General features: G+C 42.3%; 1 protein-coding gene across 5 annotated transcripts in view; it reads left to right on the forward strand.

Moving 5' to 3' along the window:
* ppfia2 (PTPRF interacting protein alpha 2) overlaps positions 1 to 20,000 on the forward strand; it is a 143,603-nt gene that overhangs the window by 34,601 nt on the left and 89,002 nt on the right. Inside the window, exon 1 of one of the 5 annotated variants that reach the window (XM_058416693.1) lies at positions 14,309 to 14,778. The exons of the other annotated variants lie outside the window; for them this stretch is intronic. Coding sequence (XP_058272676.1) covers positions 14,698 to 14,778 — 81 coding nt within the window. The 5' untranslated portion in view covers positions 14,309 to 14,697. Of the gene's footprint in view, positions 1 to 14,308; positions 14,779 to 20,000 lie in introns of those variants that run through there. 5 annotated transcript variants of the gene reach the window in all.

Genomic DNA, 20,000 nt, shown 5'->3' on the forward strand with positions numbered 1-20,000 from the left:
TAGCCTTAGCTTTTCTGAGACGCTTTAAACTCTGGTGGAATTCACTCAAATGAACTTCAGACGATACTTCTATTTATTTATTTATTTATTTATTCATTAAATAATTTTTAATAGTCTGATTTTATTTTTTTTTAAAAATCTGGTTTCATCTTTTGTTGGTAATCTCAATTTTTTAAAGGTAGAGTAGATGCGATGGCGGCATGGTGGCTTAGTGGTTAGCACGTTCTCCTCACACTGCCTGGGTTCGAGTCTCACTCCCCCTCACTGTGTGTGTGGAGTTTGCATGTTCTCCCTGTGCTTGGTGGGTTTCCTCCGGGTGCTCCGGTTTCCTCCCACAGTCCAAAGACATGCTTCTAGGCTGATTGGAGTCTCTAAATTGCCCGTAGTGTGTGTGTGTGTGTGTGTGTGTGTGTGTGTGTGTGTGCCCTGCGATGGGTTGGCACTCCGTCCAGGGTGTATCCTGCCTTGATGCCCGATGACGCCTGAGATAGGCACACGCTCCCCGTGACCTGAGGACAGATCGGATAAGTGGTACAGACAATGAGATAAAGAATTAGATTTGGAGTCTTCTTATTCCTGACTTTACTGCGTTATTTCACAGCATCACACGGCAAAACTTGCACGAGTAAATGATGTGACCAAACTGTTTAACATTTCAATATCCTCACAGTCCTGATCAGGAGAAACGTGGACTCTTTCACTGCATCATGTAGGTATTTAATAAATAAAGCTGTACAGTTACTGAAGAAACATTTCTGAAGTTTCTGCAGTTATCAAGAAATCATGATCATCTTTGTTCAGGTCTCAAGAGCATAAAACAATCTTCATTTATTATCAGTGGTGTATAAATTAAAGCAGACACGTGTGTGTGTGTGTGTTTAGAAGCTAATCGCTACACATTTCTTCTTAGAACTTGCCGCTAATCACACTTTGTCCACTAGGGGTCAGTATAAACTCGAATACAGAAGAAGCTCGTGCTGTAATGAGAGAAGTGACCAGCAGAGAGCGCTGTGAACAAATATTCCTGTTTTTTCTGCTGCAGCGTTCACACTGACGAGTCATAAACAATTGCTCTACTTAAAAGAAGAAAGAGAGAGAGAGCAAGAGAGAGAGAGAGAGAGAGAGAGAGAGAGAGCGAGCAAAAATCTGACATCCTGTCAGTAAATAGTAGAATGGAATCTCAGCCCTGACCAGCAGGGGGCATTTAATGTCACAGCACCATGACCACCAGCGTGTTTATAGTCTTCAGTGTTTGTAGTGTGTGTAGAGTGTGTAGTGTTCAGAGTGTGTGTAGAGTGTGTAGAGTGTGTGTAGAGTGTGTAGTGTTCAGTGTGTGTATAGAGTGTGTAGAGTGTGTGTAGAGTGTGTAGTGTTCAGTGTGTGTATAGAGTGTGTAGTGTGTGTAGAGTGTGTAGAGTGTGGTGTGTGTGTGTAGTGTGTGTAGAGTGTGTAGAGTGTGTAGTGTGTGTATAGAGTGTGTAGTGTGTGTATAGAGTGTGTAGTGTGTGTAGAGTGTGGTGTGTGTGTAGTGTGTGTAGAGTGTGTAGTGTTCAGTGTGTGTATAGAGTGTGTAGTGTGTGTAGAGTGTGGTGTGTGTGTAGTGTGTGTATAGAGTGTGTAGAGTGTGTAGAGTGTGGTGTGTGTGTAGTGTGTGTAGAGTGTGTAGTGTGTGTATAGAGTGTGTAGAGTGTGGTGTGTGTGTGTAGTGTGTGTATAGAGTGTGTAGAGTGTGGTGTGTGTGTAGTGTGTGTAGAGTGTGTAGTGTTCAGTGTGTGTATAGAGTGTGTAGTGTGTGTAGAGTGTGTAGAGTGTGGTGTGTGTGTAGTGTGTGTAGAGTGTGTAGTGTGTGTGTAGTGTGTGTAGTGTTCAGAGTGTGTATAGAGTGTGTAGTGTGTGTGTAGTGTGTGTATAGAGTGTGTAGTGTGTGTAGAGTGTGTAGTGTGTGTAGAGTGTGTAGTGTGTGTATAGAGTGTGGTGTGTGTGTAGTGTGTGTAGAGTGTGTAGTGTGTGTGTAGAGTGTGTAGTGTTCAGTGTGTGTATAGAGTGTGTAGTGTGTGTAGAGTGTGTAGTGTGTGTAGTGTGTGTATAGAGTGTGTAGTGTGTGTAGAGTGTGTAGTGTGTGTAGAGTGTGTAGTGTGTGTAGAGTGTGTAGTGTGTGTAGAGTGTGTAGTGTGTAGTGTTCAGTGTGTATAGAGTGTGTAGTGTGTGTGTAGTGTGTGTAGTGTGTGTGTAGTGTGTGTAGAGTGTGTAGTGTGTGTGTAGTGTGTGTAGTGTTCAGAGTGTGTGTAGAGTGTGTAGTGTGTGTAGAGTGTGTAGTGTGTGTGTAGTGTGTGTAGAGTGTGTAGTGTTCAGTGTGTGTATAGAGTGTGTAGTGTGTGTAGAGTGTGTAGTGTGTGTAGTGTGTGTGTAGTGTGTGTAGTGTGTGTAGTGTTCAGAGTGTGTGTAGAGTGTGTATAGAGTGTGTAGTGTGTGTAGAGTGTGTAGTGTGTGTGTAGTGTGTGTAGAGTGTGTAGTGTGTGTAGAGTGTGTAGTGTGTGTGTAGTGTGTGTAGAGTGTGTAGTGTTCAGTGTGTGTATAGAGTGTGTAGTGTGTGTAGAGTGTGTAGTGTGTGTAGAGTGTGTAGTGTGTGTGTGTAGAGTGTGTAGTGTGTGTAGAGTGAGTAGTGTGTGTAGTGTGTGTGTGTAGAGTGTGTAGTGTGTGTGTAGAGTGTGTAGTGTGTGTGTCGTGTGTGTGTAGAGTGTGTGTGTGTAGAGTGTGGTGTGTGTGTAGTGTGTGTAGAGTGTGTAGAATGTGTAGTGTGTGTGTAGAATGTGTAGAATGTGTAGTGTGTGTGTAGTGTGTGTAGTGTGTGTAGAGTGTGTGTGTAGAGTGTGTAGAATGTGTAGAATGTGTAGAATGTGTAGTGTGTGTAGAATGTGTAGTGTAGTGTGTGTGTGTAGTGTGTGTGTAGTGTGTGTGTGTAGTGTGTGTGTAGTGTGTGTAGTGTGTGTGTAGTGTGTGTGTGTAGTGTGTGTGTAGTGTGTGTAGTGTGTGTGTGTAGTGTGTGTGTAGTGTGTGTGTAGTGTGTGTAGTGTGTGTAGTGTGTGTGTAGTGTGTGTGTAGTGTGTGTGTAGTGTGTGTAGTGTGTGTGTGTAGTGTGTGTGTAGTGTGTGTGTAGTCCGGTTCCAGAAGCAGCACATTTACACCATTAGAGCAGGAGAAGTGGTGAGAGATTTCCTGCTTCACTCTGATGAATTTAATGAGAAACTTATGAGTTTGGGACGAGAGTGATGACTTTCAACCTCTGGAATTAAGTAAACACAGCGATGAGACCAAGCCACGTTACCATGGAAACACACACACACACACAAGGATGTGCAGGTACACTAGTGAAGACTGATGATGTCAATTTACAGCAGATTGGCCTTTAGAAGTGTGTTTACATTCCTTCATGAACACACACACACACACACATGCACACACACACATACGCACACACACACACACACACACACACATGCACACTATGCTAGTTAATGTCAGAGACAAAAATACATTAAATACTGTATAGTTATTATTTTTGTTTGCTTTTGTTTGAAATGATTTTGTGTTGTTTAGAAGCTGTAGAAAAGATCCAGTCAGGTTACTGATGTAAACTTTAATCATCTGCAGCCGGAGTCAGAGTTTGGATTTTTATTAAATTCTAACAAAACCCCTGAAATCTCATCAAACTGTATTGTCATTTATCAGAATATGATTACAGTCCCAGTGTCCGGTCCTGACAGTGTGTGACCTCTAAACAGACACCATTTTATACAGTGGAGTAATTGAGGGTTAAGGGCCTTGCCCAGGGGCGGTCCAGAGATTTGAACTCACAACCTTCTTTTTTTTAATAGATTATCCCATCTTCTCACATGCTATCTCACCCTCCACCTCCCCCCTCCCTCTCACTCACCCTCACCCACCCACTCACCCTACAGCCCCGCCACCCCTGTCCCACCCCCTGTCCCACCCTCTCGCCCTCCTGCAACAACCCCACCCCCTCTCCCACCCCCTTGCCCTCCAAACCACCCATGCTCCAAAACCCCCACCCCCTGGCCCACCTACTCATCCTCCAGCTCCTTCTCGCCCTCTGTAAAAATGTAAAATGTAAAAATATGGAGGATAAATGTTTTGTAGCTGCTCTGGATCGAGTTCTGTTCTGTTCTGTTCTGTTCTTTGTGCTGCTGAATAACGAGACTGAAGCCGTTCTGAAACCACTGACTGATGACATCATCACAGCGAGCTCTGTTCATGCAGCCATATATTATTGAGATATGAGATTTATCTCCACGCTCCGCATCTTCTCACTCAGATATCATCATGTTCATCTTTATACTTTTCACCTTTAAGTTTTGTTATAGCTAAAAGGGAGGGTTTGTGTTCAAAAGCCGCAATCTGGCAACCTCGGAGACGTGACCTACACACAGGTGATTTTAATAATCTGAACATGGAGCTGAGGAAATCATCTGAAGAACCCGACTGTGAACACCAGGAACTAAACACTGATGTTTAAGTCTCTGACTCCGGGTATGTCGCCTTGTGATTTTTTTAATTTCCTGCTTCTCTCTCAGCCGTGATGCTCCACAGACAGCAGTGTGTGCAGGAACCGGTTTAAAATAAACGCTGTTGCAGAGGGAAGAGTTCCTGAAACAGTCAGCAGTCATTATTCTCCTTCTGTCTCTCTCTCACATGCTGATCTGCTCGGGTGAAGTTTCAAACTGACTCATCCTCCTGATGTCGAAACCTCCTGTGGCTCTGCGGGACTCTGGAGACAAGGGTGTGTGTGTGTGTGTGTGTGAGTCAGCACAAGATTTAGAAAATCTCTATTTCTCACTAACTCTAATGTGTTCAATATGGGCAAGGTGTGTGTGTGTGTGTGTGTGTGTGAGTGTGTGTGTGTGTGTGTGAGTGTGTGTGTGTGTGTGTGTGTGTGTGTGTGAGTGTGTGTGATAAATAATATATATTTATACATCTTCAATGTCACAGAATGCTTCTCCTGTATCTCTGACTTCACCTTATCTAGATTGTGTGTGTGTGTGTGTGTATGTGTGTGTGTGTGAGACAACTGGAACACAGTTTGGAACCATAGCAGAACCCTCACGCACGTTCAGAAGACCCATAACGCTGGTGTTATTTCAGATACCACAGAAACCATCACTCCCTCAAACACAGTGAAAACCTGCAGGATGAAAAAGAGGAAAAAAACCTGACATGAATTTAAATCTGATGTGGTGCTCAGGAGGACCGGACTGGACTGGACCGGACTGCTGCTCAAATACATCAAGTCAAGCAGCAGGTTCTGGGTTATAAAGTATAGAGAGTAGAGTATGGAATGTAGGTGCTAGAGAAATGTGTTCTGGAGACTAAAATATCAACTGAAAATAAAAATGCTGAAGATAAATTCTGGACAGTGGATTTTGCCGATTCTGTGCTGGACAGTAGATCCTGGAAAACTGGATTCTAACTAGATTTGTGTGTAGACCCCTTATCTAGAGCAACTTACATTTGATCACATTTTTATAAAGCTGAGCATTAAGGGCCCAGCTCAGGGGCCCAGCAGGGGCAGCTTGGTGGACCTCAGATTTAAACTCACAACCCTACCATCTGTAGTCTAACACCTTAACCACTAAGCCACCACATCCCAGATACTGCTCAACTTCCAGATAGATAGATCCTGGAAAGTAGGTTCTGGAAACTGTGTTCCAGAGCGGTAGATCAGAGAACAGATAATCTGGAGAGCGGATTGTGGAGATTATGTTCTGGAACAGAATCTGTGAAGTCTGGAGTCTGAAGATGTTCTAGAGAATCTGGAATATGGAAAGTTTGTTGTTCTGGATATGTTTGAATATGAAGTTTGAAGTTTGAATATGTTCTGGAATAGATAACATAAAATGGTGAAGTGGATCCTGGAGAAATGTTCTGGAGTCTAGAGGAAGGTTCAAGAGAACATATCCTGGACAGACAATTTTGAATAGACAAAAAAAAAAAAAAGAATCTGGAAAGGGTCATGTGGAAGGTTTGTCCTTCAGAATAGGTTCTGAGTCATAAATTCTGGAAAGTAAGTTCTGGAAAATACGTTCTGGAGCAGAAACTGTGATGTCTAGAGTTTAAATATGTTCCAGAGAATCTGGAAGTTTGTCCTTCAGAATATGTTCTGGAATGGAAAACATAAAATGGTGAAGTGGATCCTGGAGATATGTCCTGGACAGTAAAGTCTAGAGGTCTAGGGAATATATTCTGGACAGTAGTTTCTGAATAGTAGACTCTGGGTAAGTAGAACATGGAATGTAGGTTCTAGAAAATATATTCTGGACAGTAGACAGTACATTCTGGAATTTATGGAAAGTAGGTTCTAGAGAGTATGTTCTGGACAGAATGCTCTTTAAAACTGTATTAGAATGAGGATAAGAATCTGGAAAGGGTCATGTGGAAGGTTTGTCCTTCAGAATAGGTTCTGAGTCGTAAATTCTGGAAATAAAGTTCTGGAAAATACGTTCTGGAGCAGTATGTCAGAGTAAGATAAGATCCAGAGGGTGGATTGTGGAGAAGGTGTTCTGCAGTGGAATCTGTGAATGGATTATGCAGAAAATGTCCAGCACAGTAAAGCAGGTTCTAGAACATGTCCTGTAACCAGCTGGACACTTGAGGATATGTGTGTGACAGTAAAGTCTAGAGGCAGGTTCTAGACAGGATGGAGGTTCTAAAAGCAAACCAGAATCTGGTAAATTAAATATTTGGAGTTTGGAAAAGTAGAAATCTGTTGTGAATCTGTTCTGAAGAAATGAGAAAGATGGAGATGTTGGATCGATAGCATGTGCCTCTGTGTTGTGTATTTGTGTCATGAATCTATGTTCTGTATAGTGTTGTGTATTTGGTGTATGTGTGTGTTGTGTGTGTGTGTTGTGTGTGTGTTGTGTATGTGTGTGTTGTGTGTGTGTGTTGTGTGTGTGTTGTGTATGTGTGTGTTGTGTGTGTGTTGTGTATGTGTGTTGTGTGTGTGTGTTGTGTATGTGTGTGTGTTGTGTGTGTGTGTGTTGTGTATGTGTGTGTTGTGTGTGTGTGTTGTGTATGTGTGTGTGTGTTGTGTATGTGTGTGTGTGTGTGTGTGTGTTGTGTATGTGTGGTGTTGTATATAATGGTGTGTGTGTGTGTTGTGTATGTGTGTGTTGTATATAATGGTGTGTGTGTGTGTTGTGTATGTGTGTGTTGTATATAATGGTGTGTGTGTGTGTTGTGTATGTGTGTGTTGTGTACGTGTGTGTGTTGTGTGTGTGTGTGTTGTGTATGTGTGTGTTTTGTGTGTGTGTGTGTGTGTTGTGTGTGTTGTATATAATGGTGTGTGTGTGTGTGTGTGTTGTGTATGTGTGGTGTTGTATATAATGGTGTGTGTGTGTGTTGCGTATGTGTGGTGTTGTATATAATGGTGTGTGTGTGTGTGTTGTGTATGTGTGTGTTTTGTGTGTGTGTGTGTGTGTGTGTTGTGTGTGTGTGTGTGTGTGTGTGTGTTGTGTGTGTGTGTGTGTGTGTGATCTGCAGATGTATAGAACAGTTAATGCAGTTATTGATCCAGTGAAGATGGACTAACATGATTACACACACATATGCCTAGACACACACACACACACACACACACTTTCCCTCTGCACCTGTATGAAAGTGTAGTGTGTATAGAGAACAGTGTGCATTTTTAATCACATAATAATTACCCCTGTGTGTAAGAGATGAGAACTATTCCTCCATTTCTTTCTTTCTTTCTTTCTTTCTTTCTTTCTTTCTTTCTTTCTTTCTTTCTTTCTTTCCTTCTTTCTTTCTTTCTTTCTTTCTTTCTATGGAGCTGTTGCAGTATCTCACAGGTGAAGTTAATTAGAAGTCAGTCGTCTCTTCGTTAAGACAAAATCCCTCTAGTACAATGGGGGGGGGTATTTATGTGTACAGTACTCCAGTGTTAGATCTGACTGTAAGAGAACATGAGAGTGCAAGAAACATACTGACAGGAAGATTACACATCATCTGGAGGACTGGAATATATATATACACAGAGAGAGAGAGAGAGAGAGAGAGAGAGAGAGATGGCAGGAGACAGAAATAGAAAAAGAGAAAAAAGAATCAGAGGGGGGGGGAGTGTGAGAGAGATGGATGGATGGATAGATAGATGTGCGTGCATTGACTCTTGTTGCCGTGACACAGCTGTCCTCTGTGATTGGCTGCAGGCCATGACAGTCCTTCAATCTGATTGGCCGGTGGGCTTCAGCAGTGTAATCCCAGCATGCCGTGCTGTACATCACAGCTGTGTGTCCTGCTGTAACACACCTGATTCAGCTCATCAGCTCATTAACACACCCTCCATGAGGAGAACACGCCAGTGTGTTTCAGGTCAGGAACACACACACACACATATACACACACACACACGATAACACCATGAGTAAGTGTGTGTTGCTGTTATACTGACACACCTGATCACTGTTTCCACTCTGAAGTTGATTATTTTTCTTAAACAGCACGACCCCATGTGTTTTATTCCTCTCACACCACACCTCTGACTGTTCACTGACACTGGGGTCTCCTTCCACAAACATCTGCTTCTCTGTCCAGCTTGTGTATTGTCAGTGCTGCTGCTATAGAGAATTAATCAGACCAATTAATCAGACTTCTGACCAATCAGAACGGAGCTGTGGTGTAAATGAGCTCGGTGTTCTTCTTACATAAACACAGGAACAATGCTGCCGCTGCCGCGATTAGCTTCACACTGGTGAGTGTAATGGGGAAAGTATTACAGCTTGCCGCGACCAGGAGTGAATGATACAAGCTCATGAAGCTCAGCGGCAATAATGTGATTTAGTAAAAGAGATGAAAAAATCCGCTGGGTGTTTTAACCGCATGACACTCGGGACTGAACACCGAGCTGATACTCTGCTGGAGGGGGAGAGGAAGCAGATGGGGCCTTCAGAGATGACCTGAAACACACACACACACACACACACACACATACACACACACACACACACAGGTCTCTCGAAACAGAACTGAAGATCTGAACCATCATGAAAAAATCAACCAAAAAAATGCTATTTTTGTTTGTGGAATTATGTAAAATGAAACATGATTGAAATATAAGAAGCCTCTTTAAATGTGCTTCAGTGGAAAACATCCACATTCTTGCAAGTTTTTATATGATAGAATTTAATTGGTTAGGCTTAGGGGTGTGGCTAAGGGGCGGAGTTAAATATCAGGGGGGGGGTTCTCACTAAATGAAGTCAATACGACGTTGCTGCTGTTTTCTGGATTCTGATTGGCTGCAAATTCGTTCGAAGCCGTTATTGTTGCTATAGTAACAGCTCATCCATAGCTACGTGTGTAAACTGTGGGAGTTTTCTGTGAGGAGGAATGTGTTTGTGTGTGATGTGTGGAAGGAGTCTCCAGTGTCAGCGCTGTGGAACAGTCAGAGGTGAAGCTGGAACATTACCCATAATGCACTGATTGGGGTTTAAACGTTGAGGTGGTTTGCCACACTGACACTTACACTGACACTCGTCGTGTAATGAAGTTATAATAGCTAGCGTGTGTGTGTGTGTGTGTCCGATTAGCGACTGAACAAGCTTAGCACAAAGTGTTGTCTTTGCTAGCGAGTCTTCACTGTAACTACACACACACACACACACATACGGAGATGTCAGGACAGAAAATCACTACGGACCGTCCTGTCCCCCCGCCCTTACCATCGGACATTGGTGGTGGTTGCTGACATCGCCATGGCAACCTGAGGAAACAGTGGAAGTGGAGGAGAAGCAGCGTGATATTTTTAGTCTCTTTAGCTGGAAATTTCTCTCGACTCACAGCAGGTGTTAAATCTCTCTAACTGCTGAAGGCTTCTGTCACACTTCATAAGAGCGTTATACAATTCCTTCATTATCAAGTCCACTTCTGTCCATTTCCTCTGTCTGTCCGTCAGCGTCTGGGAATTTCAGCGCTCCAGTAACTCTGTCTGTCTGTCTGCCTATTGCTAGTCTGTCATTGTCTTTCTCCGTATCTGTGTCCATTATGTCTGCACACTAATATCTGTGTCTGATATGTCTGTCCACTCATATGTCCACTCTTTTCAATCACTCTCTTTTATCTTTTTATTCTGTCTCTTCTTCTATGTCCATTTTGTTTGCCTAATTATCACTTTTCCATTCATGTACATCCCTTTTCTCTGTACACCATTTACACCAATCCTTCTGTTTTATCTCTACTGATTTTGTCTGTCCACCGATATCTGTCCTCTAAACAGAGTTTTGTTTTGTCCATAAGGAGACATTGTTTTTTGTCCATAATGAGACAGTGTTTTGTTTTGTCCATAAGGAGACATTGTTTTTTGTCCTTAATGAGAAAGTGTTTTGTTTTGTCCATAAGGAGACAATGTTTTTTGTCCTTAATGAGAAAGTGTTTTGTTTTGTCCATAAGGAGACAGTGTTTTGTTTTGTCCATAAGGAGACAGAGTTTTTTGTCCATAAGAAGACAGTGTTTCGTTTTGTCCATAAGGAGACAGTGTTTTGTTTTGTCCATAAGGAGACAGAGTTTTGTTTTGTCCATAAGGAGACAGAGTTTTGTTTTGTCCATAAGGAGACAGAGTTTTGTTTTGTCCATAAGGAGACAGAGTTTTGTTTTGTTTTGTCCATAAGGAGACAGAGTTTTGTTTTGTCCACAAGGAGACAGAGTTTTGTTTTGTTTTGTCCATAAGGAGACAGTGTTTTGTTTTGTCCACAAGGAGACAGTGTTTTGTTTTGTCCACAAGGAGACAGTGTTTTGTTTTGTCCATAAGGAGACAGTGTTTTGTTTTGTCCATAAGGAGACAGTGTTTTGTTTTGTCCACAAGGAGACAGTGTTTGTTTTGTCCATAAGGAGACAGAGTTTTGTTTTGTCCATAAGGAGACAGTGTCTTGTTTTGTCCATAAGGAGACAGAGTTTTTTGTCCATAAGGAGACAGTGTTTGTTTTGTCCATAAGGAGACAGTGTTTTGTTTTGTCCATAAGAAGACAGTGTTTTGTTTTGTCCATAAGGAGACAGTGTTTTGTTTTGTCCATAAGGAGACAGTGTTTTGTTTTGTCCATAAGGAGACAGTGTTTGTTTTGTCCATAAGGAGACAGTGTTTTGTTTTGTCCATAAGGAGACAGTGTTTTGTTTTGTCCATAAGGAGACAGTGTTTGTTTTGTCCATAAGGAGACAGTGTTTGTTTTGTCCATAAGGAGACAGTGTTTGTTTTGTCCATAAGGAGACAGTGTTTTGTTTTGTCCATAAGGAGACAGTGTTTGTTTTGTCCATAAGGAGACAGTGTTTTGTTTTGTCCACAAGGAGACAGTGTTTGTTTTGTCCATAAGGAGACAGTATTTTGTTTTGTCCATAAGGAGACAGTGTTTGTTTTGTCCATAAGGAGACAGTGTTTTGTTTTGTCCATAAGGAGACAGTGTTTGTTTTGTCCATAAGGAGACAGTGTTTTGTTTTGTCCACAAGGAGACAGTGTTTGTTTTGTCCATAAGGAGACAGAGTTTTGTTTTGTCCATAAGGAGACAGTGTCTTGTTTTGTCCATAAGGAGACAGAGTTTTTTGTCCATAAGGAGACAGTGTTTGTTTTGTCCATAAGGAGACAGTGTTTTGTTTTGTCCATAAGAAGACAGTGTTTTGTTTTGTCCATAAGGAGACAGTGTTTTGTTTTGTCCATAAGGAGACAGTGTTTGTTTTGTCCATAAGGAGACAGTGTTTTGTTTTGTCCATAAGGAGACAGTGTTTTGTTTTGTCCATATGGAGACAGTGTTTTGTTTTGTCCATAAGGAGACAGTGTTTTGTTTTGTCCATAAGGAGACAGTGTTTTGTTTTGTCCATAAGGAGACAGTGTTTTGTTTCGTCCATAAGGAGACAGTGTTTTGTTTTGTCCATAAGGAGACAGTGTTTTGTTTTGTCCATAAGGAGACAGTGTTTTGTTTTGTCCATAAGGAGACAGTGTTTTGTTTTGTCCATAAGGAGACAGTGTTTTGTTTTGTCCATAAGGAGACAGTGTTTTGTTTTGTCCATAAGGAGACAGTGTTTGTTTTGTCCATAAGGAGACAGTGTTTTTAGTGAGTAACTTCAGTTAAACGGTCTCATGGTGTCTCTCTCAGCACGGCTCTGATCATCGTCCCCAGCGCTGAGTGTTTTATTGTGTTGAGGAAAACAGCAGTGAAGAGGAAGGGACTGAGAGCAGCATGACCTTTACTTTCACTGGAAAAGGGAGCGAGTGATAAGTGACAGAGCATCTCAGTGCCAAATGAACTGCTGAGTCTGAGCTGAAGATGAGGATCAGGGCGTGGCCGGACTTCTACACCCTGACTCATGCCTCATTCATCTGACTCTAGTTCATCTCTCTGTAGTCCATTACAGCACTGTTTCATTAAAGTGGCCTGGAAGACCTTGATATTTAAGGCACTTATAATGGTACAGAACATTCAGAGAGGGGGGGCAGAGAGAGAGAGAGAGAGAGAGAGAGAGGGAGAGAGAGAGAGAGAGAGAGAGAGGTCTATATAATACACCTGAACCTCGTCTCTAATGTGATTTTACGTGAGTGTGTGTTCTGCTGGTTCACTAACACTCATGTCTCTGCTCTTATACGTTGTTATAATTAAACCCACAGCAGGTGTTAATTACTCGTTAAGGATCTGTAATTAATTACCTGTCATCTGTTTTGGATTGTGATCACCACGTTCCCGTGTTAGACTTGTCCGGACATGAGCAGCATTTAGATTTATTTCATTTCTCATGATAGGACCCCAGCGGTCCAGTCTCCAGTTCTGGATTCTGATTGGATGGAATTTGTTGAGGAACTTTTTATAACAGCAGGTTCCTATTAATGCGCTCCATTGTCATCACAACCTTACCGTTGCTATGGTAACAGCTCATTCAGAGGAATGTGTACTAAACAGATTAAGCAGTGAGTGTAATCGTTTTCGTGTGACATTTATGGAAGGAGTCTCCAGTGTCAGCGTTTTGTAACAGTCATTCTAGTTCCCTGGTTCTCAAAGTGGGTTCTATGCTTTTCTAATGTTCTAATCATTTATTGTGCTATAAAGAATGTTGATGATCTTATTAAAAATGTCTTCCATGGATGAAGTATGAGAAATGAACAGAACACCCTGACCCTGTTAAACAGCTGGAATTGTACTGTAGACATTTATATCATCTGTTTTTAATAAGTTTGTAAAAATAAATCTGTGCTTAAGGGTCTGTGATTTTTTTACAGTGTTCTGTATTGCATTAATTATGCAGCGCTCAGCATTTTGTGTTGATGCCTGAAGGTTGTTCAGGGTTCAGAAAGCTCCTGTAGAGCCGAGTGAAAAATCCCTCGTCCTCTGGCTGAACATCTCTGTACTTATTTATGACTACAGTGCTGAAGAATCTATAATCTTCTCTTCTCCTCCTTGCTGTTGTTCAACACACAGTAACACACATCTAACACAAACTGATCATGAATTATTCATGCCTGGGGGTCAGTCTGGGTTGTTTGGGTGTGCCCTTGTTCAGTATACAGGGGTTCTATTTAACCTCAGCACAACCAGGAGGCGGAGCCAGATCTGATGGAGCTCCTCTTCTAAACCCTAACCATGAACCATGAGATGCTTCACAGCATCACAGACAGGGGCGGGGCATGTCTAATTAGCAGCTTCATAAGTGAAATGTTTTTGACTTTCTGCGTGATCTTTTAATGATTAGATGATGGCTTTTAGTTTGAATTTGTCCAGGCTCCACCCCCTGGAACAGGGCTGAATCAAACTCCACTCCCTGAAGCTGCCAGACCCCACCCCCGTGGTTTTTAGTTTAAATCTGTCTAGGTAGGCGGAGCTGGATCAAGTCAGACTCCACCCCCTTGGTTTTTAGTTGGAATCTGTCCGGTAGGCGGAGCTGGTTTAGGTCAGACTCCACCCCCTGGACTTTTAGTTCTGCAGGAAAGAGCATGTTTCGTTCCTGTTTTGTTCCTGTTTGGGCGTGGGGCGTGTCTAATATGCAAATTCATAATCTTCCAGATGACGTTTTGCCTTTCATGTCAAATGCTTTTTTTGTCTGTCATTAATATTCACTACAGACAGGACAAATTTGAGAGAGAGAGAGAGAGAGAGAGAGAGAGAGAGAGAGCAGTACACTGACCAATCACAGCCAGTCAGAACTCCTTCACGAGCGCTGAACGCTGACCAATCACAGAGCGCGGCGGATAAAAAAAAGCCGCGAGAAGGGCGTGGTTTTCTTGGGAAAGATAAAAAAAGATAAGAAGAAAGTGAGAGATTATCAGAGCTGTGTGTGTGAGTGTGTGTGAGTGTGTGTGTGAGTGTGTGTGAGTGTGTGTGAGTGTGTGTGTGAGAGTGTAGGACGCCACGGCCGGTGTTGTGGAGCGCGTGCTCTCGCGCGCTGTACGGAACGCAGTGAGACGGATGGCGCGGCCGCGCGCTGCTCGTGCACAGCATCATCCACAGCACAGTGGGAAGATGAGAGAGACACGGCGCTGACGCGGTGGCTGGAAGAGCGCGTGTCCTCCCTCTCTCTCTCTCTCTCTCTCTCTCTCTCTCTCTCTCTCTCTCTCTCTCTCTCTCTCCCGCATATCAGAGTGCGGGATTGTAATCACCGCGCAGGATTTAACTCTCCCGAAACCCGACCAACTTCTTGGTAATCGCTATGATATTCGCGGACATGAGCGCGGGGACGAGCTCCCCGAAGATGCATCCGCCCAACGGCACGCGCTTTTATACCTTCCAGGTAAGCACGGGTTACTTTCACAGCGTTATACCGGCGTTATGACGCTTCAGTGCGTGTTGTGCATTGAACTCTAAGTGCGAGATCAGACCGGAAGCGCAAAGTGTCGTGGAATGACAGCGCTTTCATGGGCGTGCAATGCGTGATGAACTTCCTCCTGTGATAATCCTGCTCGTGCATCTGTGCACATCACTTCATCTGTCTCTCTCACACACACACACACACATACACACTCACACACACATACACACAGCTGACTGGTAATGCCTTTGAGCCCCGGTGAGATCTGACTCAAAATTGTGTGTGTGTGTGTGTGTGAGAGAGAGAGAGAGAGAGAGAGAGAGATGACTCTTCCAGCGTTTACATAAGCTACACACAGCAAATAAACAATTCTTCACAAACAAACAATTGTGTAAGAAAGTTTCAGGGTTGCCAGATTGAAATATTTTCATCCACAACTTTTAAAGGTCATTTTATCTGCTTTTCTTTAGTATTTTTTTCGCTCGTGTCTGTGTATGTTATGGGATTTATTTATATATTTGTTGTTGTTTTGGGTTGTTAATAGGGGGAAATTTGCCAGATTGGGAGGTTTTTATCCAGTACAGTTTGCCAGATTAGGACTTTATCCACCATTAAGAATAATTTTTTTTTTCAGATTTTCAGGCTCAGTTCGATTTCTTTGTAGAACAGAAATTGGATTATTAATTCAATTCAATTCAGTTAAAAAAAACTTTATTTGTTCCCGAGGGTTAAAGCCGGTGTCAGAGTGGGACGGACTGTTGTTCAGGTCTGTGGAAGTTTTTGTAGGATATACCTTTACAAAAATAATAATGTTTCTCAGGTTATGGGGAATGATGTAGGTATGTTTTGGGGGTTTTGTGCATCTAGATTAAAAAGATATTATTCTTTTGTTTTGTTTATTTAGCACAAAAATGAACAAAAGGAATTATTCCAGTGTGAACAAACAGTGAATCAGGTCTGTAGTGAAAAAGGGCTGGACTATGTTGTTGTTGTTGTTGTTGTTGTTTGGGATTCTGATCTGGGTTGCCAGATTGTGTTTTGTTTCCAGAGAGTTTTTTCAGTTTTGTGATTTGCCAGGTTGGGAGTTAATCCCTCAGGAAGAGTCTTTTTAAGATTTCTTATATTGTGAAATGATGACTTATCGAGCCTGAAGGTTGCTCAGTCAGAGTGAGATAAAAAACCTCAGGTCTGTGTCTGTTTTTGTAGAAGACAGATTTAAAAAACCCCTCTTTTGATGGTTAAATGTTATTGTTCTTATTGAAGATGACGATGATGACGGTGATGATGATGATGATGATGATGATGATGATATTTTGGATTCTGTACAGCATGTGTGTGTTAATAGAGGGTAGCCAGATATCCTGCTGTTATCAGGGGTGTCATTTTACTGCATATCATGACTGTTTTTTCTTGTTCGTTAATTATGTAGCACGAAGAGATGAATATTTATGCCTGGAGTTTGTTCAGGGTTCAGAAATCAATTGCTCAGCTCTAAAAAAGCTTCCCCTTTTTGGTTTAATATTCTGTAGTAATTTATGACTAAACAGTGTGTATTCTGTTTGTGATTGTTTTGTCAGGGGGAGGAGTCATAAGCATCGTATGCAAATTAATGATCGATTATTCATGTCTGGGGGTCAGTCGGGGTTTTGTAAACGTTTCCCTGAAGCTTCTTAATTTTTTAAATACAGATGTTTTGGAGGGTGTGGTCCTGTGTGTGTTAGGGGTGTGGCTCATTTGCATATTCATAGGATTTGAAGATGCAGTTTTGGCACTTCTGTGCATATGTAAAATGTTTATTTGTTGATTTTAGTGACAGCTATCAGGATGTAAATTCAGCTCTTATTATACACACGTTAAAAATCGCTTATAGCCACTTTAATATTAATATTCATTTTAATGGTGTTGCTGTAGCGCTCTCCGTGTAATCTTCAAAGACAAAGCACAAAGAAAGCTGTTTGATTATTAATTAAGCCACACACACACACACACACACACACACACACACGCCTATTGATTTTTTCCTCTTGTAAAATTGCCTAGCTCTAAACCACATTCATGGGAATGAAGCTGTCTTCTCATTGGATATTGATCGGCGCTCAGGCTCAGCTAACCGGCGGCATCGTTTTCATCCTTCAGGGTGAATAAAGCGCAGGATGAGTTACTGCCATCATCCCTGATGTGCACATTAGCAACACAAAGAGCAGCTCGATGACATCATAATCCTCATTCCTACTATTTTTCCATGCTCAGCTAATGAAGGTGACGATGCCGATAATTAACGGCATGCGGCTAATTAACACCATACAGCTTGCTAACCACACACACACACACACACACACACACACGAACACACATACATGTGCAAGATTTTCATGCTTTACCATGAAAGCATGTAACTTTAATGTCTTTAAAGCTCTTGTGAGAGAGAGAGAGAGAGAGAGAGAGAGAGAGAGAGCGAGACTTGTGTGTTATAAAAGTGGATGAAAGTAAAAAGTTATTAAAACTGACACCAGAGTGATTCACTCAACGACTCTGAGCGACTCTGAACAACTCCTCTGAGCGACACTTTGATTCACCTTGTTTAATGTTCACTCTGTTGCGCTGAACAGAATTATGGGATAGATCTGCAGAGACACCTTTATTAGATAAGAAATTACAGCTTTATCTCAGTGACTAGGATCAGTGATAAAATATGAGGTTGCCGATCTTATCTTACCTTATCTTGTCTTATCTCATCTTATCTTAATTTACCTTGTCTTATCTCATCTTATCTTACCTTATCTTGTCTTATCTCATCTTATCTTACCTTATCTCATCTTATCTTACCTTATCTTGTCGTCTCATCTTATCTTACATTATCTTGTCTTATCTCATCTTGTCTTATCTCATCTTATCTTACCTTATCTCATCTTCTCATCTTATCTTACCTGATCTCATCTTATCTCATCTTATCTTGCCGTATCTCGTCTTATCTCATCTTATCTAGTGTCATCTCATCTTATCTCATCTTATCTTGTCTTATCTCATCTTATCTAGTCTTATCTCGTCTTATCTTGTCATATCTGATTTTGTTGTCCTGTCTCAGCCTGAGCTCATCTCATTCTGTCTCGTCTTGTCCAATCCTCACTACATTTCTCGTCTTCTTGTCTTGTCTCATTTTGTTTCTCATCTTGTTCTATCTCATCTTTTCTCATCTCAACCATTCATCTTGTCTTTATCTTGTCTTGTTGTGTCTCATCTCATAGTGTCTCCTCACATGCTCGTCTCATCTTTTTGTTGTTTTGTACACTTTTGCATTGCTTGGTTTATCTCATCTGCTCTTATCTCATTTTTTTGTCTCAAACAATCTTGTCTTTCCTCTTACTGTTTCATCTCTTCTTCATCGTTGTCTCATTTCATTTTCTTCTATCTCATCACATCTCATCTCGTCTCCTCTTATCTTGTCTTGACTCATTCCCTCTCGTTATTCACTCGTTCACACTTCAACACTTCATACTGCTTTAGATTCACTCTTCATTTATAATTAATGTTGTGCATCACGTTTCAGTGCTTACGGAAAGCCATAACACACACACACACACATACACACACACACACACACACACACACACACACATACACACTCACACACACACACACACTTTGTCCTCTCATTACTTCACAGGAGAATAATGTGTTATTGTCTCATCCTGTCACGCTCACTGCAGTGTTATCAGGAGTGTGTGGTGTGGTTATGCAACGCCAATCATTCTGAAGAGAGACACATGGAAAAAGCCCTGTCACATACACACACACACACACACACACACACACACACACACACGGGGGTGGAAAATTGACTAAACCAATTAGGTAACAATGAAATTAGATCAGGCTTGTCAGCCATTAAAGGGTGTGTTCTGATTGAATTAAGGTTTCATAACCTCGTGAATAAATGTGCTTTCTCTCCGCAGAGACAGTGTCACTAGAATATTCCTTCATGCCGGATTTTTGTGAGTGTACGTCTCTCAGGCCGAGTCACACCTCCTAATTTCATTAAAATGTAACAGGAATAACACTAATTACTGATGTGAATGTTAAGCTAGCATGAACTCCAGACATGTACATGATTCCATGTTTATTTATATGGCTACAGTTCAACACGTAGAGGAGGCGTGGCCTCTATGTGTGTCCTGTCAGTCTTAATGAAAGAGGAATGGCCTCTGTGTGTGAGTCCTGTCAGTCGCAGTAAAGGAGGTGTGGCCTGTGTGTGTGACCTGTCAGTCTCAATGAAGGTGTGGCCTCTGTGTGTATGTTGTATCAGTGTCAGTGAAGGAGGTGTGGCCTCTGTGTGTGTGTCGTATCAGTGTCAGTGAAGGAGGTGTGGCCTCTGTGTGTGTCCTGTTGGTGTCAGTGAAGGAGGTGTGGCCTCTGTGTGTGTGTGTCATATCAGTGTCAGTGAAGGAGGTGTGGCCTCTGTGTGTGTGTGTCCTGTCAGTCTTAATGAAGGAGGTGTGGCCTCTGTGTGTATGTCCTTTCAGTCTCAGTGAAGGAGGCATGGTCTCTGTGTGTGTATGTGTGTGTGTGTGTGTGTCCTGTCAGTTTTAATGAAGGTGTGGCCTCTGTGTGCATTCTGTCAGTCTTAGTGCAGGAGGTGTGGTCTGTGTGTGTGTGTGTCCTTTTTGCCCTGGCAAAAGAGGTGTGGCCTGTATGTGTGTCTGTGTTTGTGTGTGTCTGTGTGTATGTGTGTGTGTTTGTGTGTGTCTGTGTGTTTGTGTGTGTCTGTGTGTTTGTGTGTGTCTCTGTGTGTGTGTCTGTGTGGTTGTGTGTGGGTGTGTCTGTGTGTGTCTGTGTGTGTCTGTGTGTGTTTGTGTGTGTCTGTGTGTGTGTGTCTGTGTGGGTGTGTTTGTGTGTGGGTGTGTTTGTGTGTGGGTGTGTTTGTGTGTGGGTGTGTTTGTGTGTGTGGGTGTGTTTGTGTGTGTCTGTGTTTGTGTGTGTCTGTGTTTGTGTGTGTATGTGTGTGTCTGTGGTTGTGTGGGTGTGTCTGTGTGGTTGTGTCTGTGTGGGTGTGTTTGTGTGTGTCTGTGTGTGTGTTTGTGTGTGTCTGTGTGGGTGTGTCTGTGTGGGTGTGTGTCTGTGTGGGTGTGTTTGTGTGTGTCTTTGTGTGTGGGTGTGTCTGTGTGGGTGTGTGTCTGTGTGGGTGTGTCTGTGTGGGTGTGTGTCTG

Source organism: Hemibagrus wyckioides, linkage group LG19, assembly GCF_019097595.1.
Source record: "Hemibagrus wyckioides isolate EC202008001 linkage group LG19, SWU_Hwy_1.0, whole genome shotgun sequence".
NCBI lineage: Eukaryota > Metazoa > Chordata > Actinopteri > Siluriformes > Bagridae > Hemibagrus > Hemibagrus wyckioides.